At 44.4% G+C, this 11,642-nt stretch overlaps 1 protein-coding gene across 4 annotated transcripts in view; it reads left to right on the top strand.

The window, feature by feature from the left end:
- The first annotated feature begins 863 nt into the window (after positions 1-863).
- Positions 864-11,642, top strand: part of Fchsd2 (FCH and double SH3 domains 2) — a 231,214-nt gene continuing 220,435 nt past the window's right edge. Inside the window, exons 1-2 of one of the 4 annotated variants that reach the window (XM_087908664.1) lie at positions 864-1,213; positions 2,855-2,952. In XM_087908664.1, the coding sequence (XP_087764790.1) occupies positions 1,193-1,213; positions 2,855-2,952 (119 nt within the window). In that variant the 5' untranslated portion in view covers positions 864-1,192. Of the gene's footprint in view, positions 1,214-2,854; positions 2,953-11,642 lie in introns of those variants that run through there. The other 3 variants (XM_087908666.1, XM_087908665.1, XM_048429444.3) reach the window with 3 other exon arrangements.

Genomic DNA, 11,642 nt, shown 5'->3' with positions numbered 1-11,642 from the left:
GCAATTTTATGTTATTTCCACCTGTCCTCCTCCAATGGCATAGGCCTGGCACCTGCGGCCAATAGTAAAATGACTTATTCATGCTCAATTTCTCAGTGAACATTTAGCTGACAAGGAGGGAGGGTACCTTAGGGACCGAAGGAAGCAAAATCCGGAATTCTCCTCGCTACCCCCCTCCTCGCTGCAAATAATCCAACTAAGAGCGTGGTCCCTCTATTCCTTAGAAATTCCCGTACAAACGCTGCAGTAGGGAGAGGAGAGCTGGAGGCGGGGGCGGCCTGTGCGCGTGAGTCGGCGCAAACCCTCTCCCGCCCACGTGCGCGCTCCCGGGAGGAGGCGCGCGCACCCCAGCGGGCTGGCGGGAAGGCGCGCGGGAAGCCCCCAGCTGCCTTCTTGGAGTGGGGGAGGGAAAATGGGAAGCGTCTGGAACGTTCCACTCTCAGAACCGGGGGACTCCTTCGAGCCCTCCGCCGATCAATCCATGAAGTTTCCCCCTTTCTCACACCGAGATTCGGAGCCCCGTGGCGCGGTGTCACCAGCCCAGAGGCAGGCGGTGACCCTCTTGGTGCTTCCCTCGCCCACCGGAGCGGGGCGCTGTGGCGCGCGCCGGGGCCGGAAATTCCCGCGGTCTGAGTGGTTGGCGGAGTCCTAGCGGAGAGCCCCGCCCCGCCTTCCTCTTTCCCGGGCCGGGCGGGGGCGTCCGACTCCGCGAGGGCCTGGCTGCCCGAGTGGGAGGGGGCGCCGCGTCAGCCAGCTGCAGCCGAGCCGCGGCAGGCGGCAAGCGCGGACGACGGCGGCCGCTCCTCCGCAGCCGCCCGGCGAGCCGCGAGCCCCCCAGCGCCCCCGCCCGCGGCCCCCGCCCCCTGGCCGTCTCCGCCTCCTTCCCTCACACACCCCCCGGGCCGCTCGGGCCCCAGGCCTTCCCGGCGCTCCTCCTCCCTCTCTCCAAACTCTGCTGCGAGCCGGCTGCTGCTGCTGTCCGCCTGCCTCGCTGTCTCCGGGGCGACTTCTCCTCCTCAGGCTCTCCTTTCACACACAGACACACACACACACACACCCGCACGCACGCGAGCGCGCGCGCGCTTGGCTCGCTGGGCCGCCCCCTTTTCTCCAGCCCTGCTCACCCTCACCCTCACAATCCTTTAAACGCCGCCGTCGGGGGTGGGCGGAGGATTGATGTCCCTTCAGCATCATGCAGCCGCCGCCGAGGAAGGTGAGGGCGCCGCTGGCGGGGGGCTTTGGAGGTTTGGGGGTGGTGGTGCGTACAAAGAACGCGGCTGGGGCGACCGCTGCGCCCCCTCCCCCTTCCCGCAAGGGGCCGTGACCGCTCTCGCCTCTTGGCTCGTCACTGAGTTGCCGCCTGCTCCGGGCAGGGGGTCGCGTGTGTGAGGTGCCTTTCCGACAGAGGGGCTGCCAGTGCTTGTCCCTCCCCCCTAAACATTCACTAGAGGTTTTCGGGCATGCATATGTGTGTCTATCTGCATGGCAGTGCTGTCCAGTGCAAAGTGCATTCTTGGGGCTGCAGGGAGGGGAGGCGGCAGAGCCCCTGAAGATTTGCAGAGCCTTGTGCGTGTGGATTTGTTTAGTCTGCGCCAGGTTCGAGCCCTCTAGTTGCTTGTCGACACCCCACCCATTGGCACATTTGTCGAGGGGGGGGTTTCAAGTCTAGCCCCAAGATTTGGCCTGTTTTTCCCACGGGGCTGCGGAAAATAAGTTGGTACGGTCACCGCCCTCCCACTTCCCAAGGGAAAGTAAATTAAGGATTGACTGGTCCTGCTCCCCCCACCCGGGCCAGCCCCGCCTCTGGCTAAGGGGCCAGGAAATCGGTGGAGCTTCCAGTTTGAAAGCCAGAACCTGGCGATGCGTGGCTTGAACACTACCGCTGGGGTTTGCATGGCCTGGGTGGCAGTGACGGGTGCTCTGGGGCTTGCCAGCAGCTTCCCCGCTGCGCCGCCCTTTTTTTACCTTCCCAGCGGCTAAGGCTGTGTCCTTGTCTTTTTACATTTTTCAGATGGATACTAGATATCTACTTTGAGAAGTGGGGAGAGACAGTTATAGCCTCCCCTCGTGGGCAAACATTTGCCACACGAGTAACTCGTCTCTCTTTCCTTTCCCTTTCTTAATCTGGATTTCTCCAGTTAACTCATTCCCCCACCCTTTCCGCCTGCACGTGTACCCCATCTCTCTATGTAGCTTTGCTCCAGTGGCCAGGATTCCACCATAATCGTAAACCAATTGCAACTCCCGGGGTCCGGCCTGGCCGGGAAGGCTCCAACCAGCTGGCTTTGGCGGTTCTCACTGTTTGAAGTGGGGCTGCCACCTGGCCTGGCTTACTGGGCTAGTTTAAAAGCCCTGCATATGCTGGAAGGTCACTTTTTCAGTCTCCTTTGTGAGAAAGAGATTGTGATTTGATGCGCCGTCAGAGTGGAGGGCATCATTCTGAGATGGTGTGCTTTCTTGCAGTCATTATGGAATATATTATGTAGTTTATTCATGCATAGTATTTCATGATTGTGTAAATTTCAGTTGCTAGGTATTAGATACTATATGGTTTCTTTCATCTATGGTTAATGTGTGTAGTTTTGAGAAGAAAGAAGATAGAATGACAGTTTGCACTCTTTTAAACTGTAATTTTATATTTTTGAATTTTTATTCGTCCCTGTTTTAGATTCTTTGGCTAATTTTTTTCATTAATCATAGTTAAGTAATAAAACTAGGTGGCAAATAATGAATTTTTTAGCCTTTAGGGAGAGGAAAACTAGAAGTATACATTCTAATAAATACTGTCTTCTCTAAGTAATTTTTCTTGTTCAAATAGTAGTAAAAGCCTTTATAAATACATGCTATGTTTTAGGTGAAAGTTACACAAGAACTGAAAAACATTCAAGGTGAGCAGATGACAAAACTTCAAGCCAAACATCAAGCAGAATGTGATTTACTTGAAGATATGAGGTAAGATTACAGTAAAGAGTTGGAGAACTGCTTTATCTGCCACTGAGGACCTCTGAGTTACCAAGACCCAGGATCTGATGATGGAATTTCCTTTTGGATTTCCTGCTTTCAGGCTGCAGATTTTTGACTCAGCTGCAAGTTAGAACCGGAACTAACACAGTGCAAACTTTTCCTAAGTGTACACGTACTATTGAAAGATAAGGGCCTCAAGAGCCTATCAGTTTGTAATCACTCAACTGAAAATTTTTACATCTTTTCACCAAGTTGTAAGTTATTTATTGGCTTTAACAATTCTACACAGACTTTTACAGCTGACACTTATGGTTAATATCTGGGATGATCCAGTCACCCCAGATAATTTAACTGTTGAAACATGGCAAGTATAAATTTGTCCAAATTCAGTGAGAAATATTTGTCATATTTTATTAAAGTAACTTATATTCATAATCAGGGGAACTGTGAATTAATAAATAAGATAGTGCACTAATATTGTGAAAATGAATGTTATAACTGAGCGTAGTAAGATGGACATGGTGGCACGTATCTGAAATCCCAGTAATCCCAGCTCTCTGGAGGCTGAGGTAGGAGGAGCACAAGTTCAGGGCCAGCCTGGGCTACAAAGGGAAACCCTTTTTCAAAAAAGAAATTAGTGGATATTATAAACAAGAGCAGAAAGTAGGAATTATTTTATTAAAGGAAGTGCCACTTTTTTACTTTTACGGGGCAGGATCTCTCTGTTGTAGTCCTGGCTATTCTGGAACTCACTGTGTGGACCATGTTGGGTGGAACTCATAGAGATCTTCTGCCTCTACCTCCCAGTGCTGGGATTAAATGTGTATACCATCTGGCTGGAGAGATGGCTCAGCAATTAAGAGCACTGGTTGCTCTTCCAGATGACCAGAATTCAATTCCCAGTGTCCACATGACAGCTTACAATTGTCTGTAACTCCAGTTCAGTTCCAGGGGACCTGATGTCCTCACACAGACATACATGCAGACAAAATACCAGTGCACATAAATAAGTCATTAAAGAAAAAAATCGTGTGCACCTCCATGCCTGGCCTGTCACCTGTAGTACAAACTGACAGTTCAACAAATATTTTTGTAATGGATAAAAGATGACTTGCATATTCAAATAGAGCAGCTCCAACTCTTTCTTCCTTCCTTCCTTTCTTTCTTTCTGCCTGCCTGCCTTCCTTCCATTCATTTATTTAGTTTCTTGGTAAACTAAGAAAACTTGACCAAAAATGAGACAAGGATTCTCTGTGTGACAGCCTTGGCTATCCTGGAAGTTTCTCTATAGACCAGGCTGGCCACTACCTCCCAAGTGTTGGGATTAAAGGTGTGTGGCATCACTGTCCAGCCCAATTCTTATTCTTAAAATACAGTTATCAAAGCCAGGTGGTGGTGGTGCACACCTTTAATCCCAACACTTGGGAGGCAGAGACAGGTAAATCTCTGAGTTCGAGGCCAGATGGTCTTCAAGAGCTAGTTCCAGGACAGGCTCCAAAACTACACAGAAACCCTGTCTCAAAAAACAAACAAACAAACAAAACACAGTTATCAAATTAGAATTAAAACTGTAAATCATAAGGTGGCTATTTTCCATAGATCCTGGCATGTTTCATGACAAACATTACCATATATTGTTAGGATAAAATTATGTATATTTTAGATAGCTGAGCTGTTTATGGTTCAAAGATTTTAGAGTTTTTCCCCTTCATGCTTACTTTAGATACTTTTTATGAACATTTCTTCCATACTACTGTCTTTTTAGGATTTCTAAGCCATATAAATCTGTTTTCATTCATTTTGAATATACCAGCGCTGATTTTCTGACTGGAAATAGCATTATTTCAAATCTGAATTTGTTTCTCTTTTAAAATTAATTATGTAGATTTTTTTGTGTATATGTGTATATCTTTGTGTGTTTATCCCATGTATATGTAGATACACATGTATGCCTTTGTGTGTATTATGCCATGTGTAGATACATATGGAGCCTAGAAAAAAGTGTTGAATCTTCTGGCATTAGAGTTACAGGCAGTTGTAAGTCACCTGATAGGAGTACTGGGAACTGAATTCAGGTCTTCTAGAAGATCAGAAAGTGCACTTAACCACTGAGCCATCTTCTTGTTTCTCTTTTTGTGTCTTTTTGTTCTGTTTCTTCATATGGGCTTGTGGTGGGGGTGCAGGTATTTGCCTTTTTTTTTTTTTAAGATTTACTTATTTATTTTGTATGTGGTGTACTGCCCGCATGTATGCCTGCAGGCCAGAAGAGGGCAGCAGATCTCATTATAGATTGTAGTGAACCACCATGTGCTTGCTGGGAATTGAGCTCAGGACCTCTGGAGCAGCCAGTGCTCTTAACCTCTGAGCCATTTCTCCAGCACCCAGGGTGTTTGTTTTAAGTTGCACTGGTCATTGAATCCCAAGGCCTTGTATACATTCACAGCATCCACAAGTAAGTTTTTGAATTAAAAAATTCCTCTGTAAAATACTAAAACTTGATATGATTAAAAATTCAGTTTTAGACATCTGTTAAGCCTACTAAGATATTTCATAAAAATCTCTAGATAAAAGAAGTAATCAATTTTTGGAAAGATTTCAGGAAGGAAAAGTTAGTGTGTAACTAGAGATCTTTTGTGGTGTGACATATCATGAAGTCTCATTGATGGTGTCATCTAAGGCCCTCTTGATTTCATGTTTCTCCTTTTTGTTTGTACCATACTGCAAAGGCTTAAAGGTCAAGAGTCTGGACACTGGAGTCATTCAGTCTTGGATTTCTGTATTAGCCATGCTGACTTTTGAAAATTGACTTAATCTTTCTAAACTTTAGTTTTCTCATTTGTAAAAAGGGACAATAATAATACCTTTCATTCTTAAATGTTGTGCAGATCAAATGATAGTACATACAGATGCTACATAAATTAAAGTTGATATTGGTTGTTGCTCCTGCTGTTGCTGTTTGAATTCTTCCTAATCAATCTGCTCTTCTTTGCATCATTACACAATATTCTAATTATCACAGCAGTATCTTCGTGTTTTCTTTTCTTCAGTCTCTTTTTAGTAGTCCGTCTTCCACATCGTGATTAGTTTCTCTTTCTGTGGCCTAACACCTTGTCATAGTATAATGACTGTAGACTTCCTTTTCTGGTTTAATTCTTAGCCGTTTATGCATCCTTTTTCCTTTGGCCACTCAGGACACCTAATTATCTCTACATTTTCTTCCTCCTTTTTTTTTTTTTTGTTTTGTTTTGCATTTTCCTGCAAGGTTTTGCTACAGAGCCTGGGCTGACTTGGAACTTACCCTTGAATTTGTGATCTGTTTCTGCTTCCTGGGACCTGGGATTGCAGGTTTCTCTGTAATCTTGGCTGTCCTGAAGCTTGTTTTTTTTTTTTTTTGTTTAATTGATTGAGCTCTACATTTTTCTCTGCTCCCCTCCCCCTTCAATCCTCCCCCAAGGTCTCCATGCTCCCAATTTACTCCAGAGATGTTATCTTTTTCTACTTTCTACTTCCCATGTAGATTAGATCTATGTAAGTCTCTCTTAGTGTCCACAGTGTTGTCTGAGTTCTCTGGGATTGTGGTTTTTAGGCTGGCTTTCTTTGTTTTATGTTTAACAACCAACTATGAGCGAGTACATGTGATAATTGTCTTTCTGTGTCTGGGTTACCTCACTCAAAATATTGTTTTCTAGCTCCATCCATTTTCCTGCAAAATTCAAGATGTCATTATTTTTTTCTGCTGTGTAGTACTCCATTGTGTAAATGTACCAGATTTTTTTTTTTTATCCATTCTTCGTTCAAGGGACATTTAGGTTGTTTCCAGGTTTTGGCTATGACAAACAATGCCACTATGAACATAGCTGAGCACATGTCCTTGTGGCACGATTGAGCATCCTTTGGATTTATACCCAAAAGTGGTATCACTGAGTCTTGAGAAAGATTGTTTCCTAATTTTCTGAGAAACCACCACACTGACATCCAAAGGGGCTGTACCAGCTTGCGTTCCCACCAGCAATGCAGAAGTGTTCCCTTTTCCCCACAACCTCTCCAGCATAAGTTGTCATCAGTGTTTTTGATCTTGGCCATTCTTACAGGTGTAAGATGGAATTTCAGAGTTGTTTTGATTTGTATTTCTCTGATGACTAAGGATGTTGACCATTTCCTTAAGTGTCTTTCAGCCATTTTAGATTCCCCTGTTGAGAGTTCTCTGTTTAGGTCTGTACTCCATTTTTTTTTTATTGGTTTATGTGATCTTTTGGTGTTCAATTTCTTGAGTTCTTTGTATATTTTGGAGATCAGACCTCTGTCTGATGTGGGGCTAGTGAAGATCTTTTCCCATTCTGTAGGCTGTTGTTTTGTCTTGTTGACCGCGTCCTTTACAGAAGCTTTTCAGTTTCAGGAGGTCCCATTTATTAATTGTTTTTCTTAGTATCTGTGCTGCTGGGGTTCTATTTAGGAAGTGATCTCCAGTGCCAGTGTGTTCAAGTGTACTTCCCACTTTCTCTTCTATAAGGTTCAGTGTGGCTGGCTTTATGTTGAGGTCTTTGATCCTCAACTTTGGACTTGAGTTTTGTGCATGGTGATAGATATGGGTCTATTTTCATTTTTTACATGTTGATATCCAGTTATGCCAGCACCACTTGTTAAATATGCTTTCTTTTTTCCCTTTGATGTTTTTTTGCTTCTTTATCAAATATCAGGTGTTCGAAGATGCGTGGATTGATATCTGGGTCTTCTATTTAGTTCCATTGGTCCTCCTGTCTGTTCTTAAGCCAGTACCAGACTGTTTTCAGTACTGTAGCTCTGTAGTAGAATTTGAAGTCAGGGATTGTGATGCTTCCAGAAGTTCTTTTATTGTACAGGATTGTTTTGGCTATCCTGGGTTTATTGCTTTTCCATATGAAGTTGAGTACTGTTCTTTTGATGTCTTTGAAGAATTTTGATGGGATTTTGATGGACATTGCGTTGAATCTGTAGATTGCTTTTGGTAAAATTGCCATTTTTATTATGTTTATTCTGCCTACCCAAGAGCATGGAATATCTTTCCACTCTGAAGCTTGTTTTATAGACCAGGATAGCCTCAATCTGCCTGCTTTTGCCTCCTGAGTGCTGAGAGTAAAGGCGTGCACCACTACTGTGTGACTGATCATGGCAAGTCTTATAAAAGAAAGCATTTAACTGAGGTTTGCTTATTGTTTCAGAGGTTTAGTCATGGACTGCATGGGGAGCATGGTGGCATGTAGGCAGACATGGTACTGGAAAAGTAGCTGTGAGTTCTGCATTTGGATCTACAGGCAGTAGAGAGACACACAGAGACAGGCAGGCACAGGATCTGGCTTGGTTATTTGAAACCTCAAAGCTCACTCCCAGTGCTGTACACCGACAAGGCACACCTACTAATTCCTCCCAAGGAGTGCCACTTCCTGATGACTAAGCATTCAAATATGTGAGCCTGTGGGGGCATTCTTTCTTTTTTTCTTTGTTGTTTTTAACGACAGGGTTTCTCTGTGTAACAGTTCTCGCTGTCCTGGAACTCATTTTGTAGACCATGCTAGCCTTGAACTCACAGAGATCCTCCTGCCCCTGCCTCCTGAGTGCTGAGATTAAAGGTGTGGGGCACCGCTGCCCACTGTGTGCCTGTGGAGGCTGAGTTAGGTATTTTCTTCAGTTGTTTTCTATCTTATTCATTTTGTGTGTATGCATGTATGGTGTGTGTGTGTGTGTATGAAGGCTTGAGGTGGTTGTCAGGTACTTTTTTCAATCATTTCTACTTTATTTGCTGAGAAATAGGTTCTCTTGCTGAACCCCAAGATCACCAGTTAGGCTGGTCTAGATCAACTTGCCACAGGGATCCCATCTCTGGGTTTACAGACAAACTGCCATGCTGCCCTGTCTTTTTTATGTGGGTGCTGGGGACTTGAGAACTTTATCCACTGAACCATCTCTTCAGCCCCTCTCCATCTTATTGTTTGATGCAGAGTCTCTCACTGAGCCTGGAACCCATTGATTTAGCTTGACAGGCTGGCCAACAAACCCCAGGGATCTTGTCTGCCATTTTCTAGGCAAGCACCACCACAGCTTAGTTTTACATGTATGCTGGAGAGCTGAATTCAGGTCTTCATCTTCCATGGCCCCATTACTGTGCTTTTTGACATAAAGTATATCTCTATTATATATAAAATGTATCTGGGCATGGTAGTATGTATCTGTAATCCCAGCATATGGGAGGCTGAGGCAGGAGAATTGCCTTGAGTTTGAGGCCACCCTGGACTACAAAGAAAGTTTCAGACCAATTTATGCTACTGAGTGAGACCCTGTCTCAAAAAACCAAAACCAACCAACCAAACAAATAAAAATTTAAATGCAGATTCGGGTGTATCAGGCATTAGCAGAATATTTTAAAGGAGTCAGTGCACTATTTTTTCATTCTCATATAATTGCAAGTACCATGTACCATTACCTGCTAAAATACCCTTTTAGGTCTCTCAGTCTCAGTCTGATGTAAGAGGTTTATAGTCTTTGGTTCAAAGATGCTTTTGGTTTGCAGACTCACTCTTGAGAAGTAAAGTGGCTGTGCCAGTGCCACCAGGTGTTACACAGTTAAACTTCTACTCACAGAACAAACAAAAGTGCTCAAGGTTTTTTGTAGTTACCTGTAATAGGAAAGGCTCTATAGTCCCTCTGTGGAAATACTATACCTTATTGAGCGTGACAGTTATATCCACGAGTGTCCTTAAGAATGCATTTTATACTGGGCATGGTGGGTGGTGCATTTCTTTAATCCTAGCACTTTTTAAAATTTATTTTTTATGAATACAGTGTTCTGCTTGCATGTATGCCTACATGCCAGAATTGGGCACTGCCACCCTGTGGTTGCTGGGAATTGAACTCAGGACCTCTGGAAGAGCAGCTGGTGCTCTTAACCACTGAGTCTTCTCTCCAGCCCCAAAGCTGGGGATCCTCCCAGATGCAGAGAGCCAAACTGCTCTCACCAGATTTTTTTTTTTTTCCTCCTGAGACAGGGTTTCCCTGTGTAACAGTCCTGGCTGTCCTGAAACTCCCTTTGTAGACCAGATTGGGCTCAAACTCACTGAGATCCTCCTGCCTCTGTGAAGCACGATTAATAAAAACTCAGAGATAGATATTGGGGTTCAACCAACTCAGAGAGATATTGGGGTTTAACCTGAATTCAGAAAAGCAAAGCAGCAGCCACTCTTACCTCTACCTTAGTCCAAAATGATGATCCTTCCTCCAAGAATCTCAGAATGAGGCTGTGTCTGAGAGTGATTTCCTCCCATTTTTTATTCCTCTCTAGTACTGGGATTAAAGGCATGTACTGCCCAGTGTCTATGGCAACTAGTGTTACTATTAGGATTAAAGGTATATGTTACTGCCTAGTCTGTAAGGCTGACCAGTGGGGCTCTTTCACTCTCTGATCTTCAGGCAAGCTTTCTTTATTAAAATACAAATGAAATGCCACTACACCTCTGTAACATGAAAAGGCTGCTTGTCTGTGTTTTCTGTCCTGCCCGGCCCCCCAGCTGTTTAGTCCCAGAGAAAAATCACACACAGATCTCTGTAAGTTATAAAGCTGATTGGCCTGTTAGATCAGGCTACTTATTAGCTAACTCTTGATTAACCCATTTTTCTGATCTATTTTAGCCATATGGCTCAGTACCTTTTTCAGTGGGGCAGCTCACATCCTGATGCTTCGGTGATCTGGGCAGGAGTGGGAGGAATCAACTTCCTCCTCCCCAGAATTCTCCTGCTCTCCTTGCATCATTTCAACTTCCTGTCTGGTTTTCCCGCCTACACCTCCTGCCTGGCCAATCAGCGTTTATTTAAAAACATGATTGACAGAATACAGACAATTCTCCCGCACCACACCTCTGCCTTCCAAGTGTTGTGATTATAAGCGTGTACCACTACCCCTTGGCTAATTTCAGCATTTAGAGGCAGAAAGCAGGCAGATCTCTTGAGTGTGAGGTCAGCCTGGTATATATAATGAGTTCCAGGACTGTCAGGGCTATGTAGAGTCCCTGTCTCAAAAAAACAAACAAGCCAGGATTGGTGGTTTACACCTTTAATCCTAGCATTTAGGAGGCAGAGGCAGGCCAGCTGTGAATTCTAGGACAGCCTGGGCAGTTACAGAGAAACCTGTCTTAAAAAAATGAAAAACCAAACCAAACAAAAAAACACTCACAAGCAAACAAGAATACATTTTAAGCCAGGCATGGTGTAGTGGACCATGCCTCTAATCCTATTATTTGGGAAACAGAGGCATGAGAATCTCTCTGAATTTGAGGCCGTCTTGGTTTTCAGAGTAGTCCCAGGTGAACTAGGGTTACATAGTGAGACATTGTCTCAAATAAAACAAGTACCAAAATACCCAAGAATCAAACATTTTAAAGATCTGGTTATGTAGCACATATCTTTATTTTAAGCATTTGGGAGATTGCAGAAGTTCGGAGTCATCCTGGACTACATAATGAGTAGTTTAAAAACAAACCTAAAGCCTTTAAACCCCCAAACAAGCATCTACTTGGAGGCACTCTGGGCTACACTGTTAAAGCCAGACTAGGGGCTGGAAAGATGACTCAGTGAGAACATTTACTGTTATTACAGAGGACCTGGGTTCTTTTCTCAGCACCAACACAGTGGATTATAACCTTTGGTAACTC

Source organism: Myodes glareolus, chromosome 7 (genome assembly GCF_982192425.1).
Source record: "Myodes glareolus chromosome 7, mMyoGla1.1, whole genome shotgun sequence".
NCBI classification, from domain to species: Eukaryota; Metazoa; Chordata; class Mammalia; order Rodentia; family Cricetidae; genus Myodes; species Myodes glareolus.
This window is presented reverse-complemented; position numbering and strand designations above follow the sequence as displayed.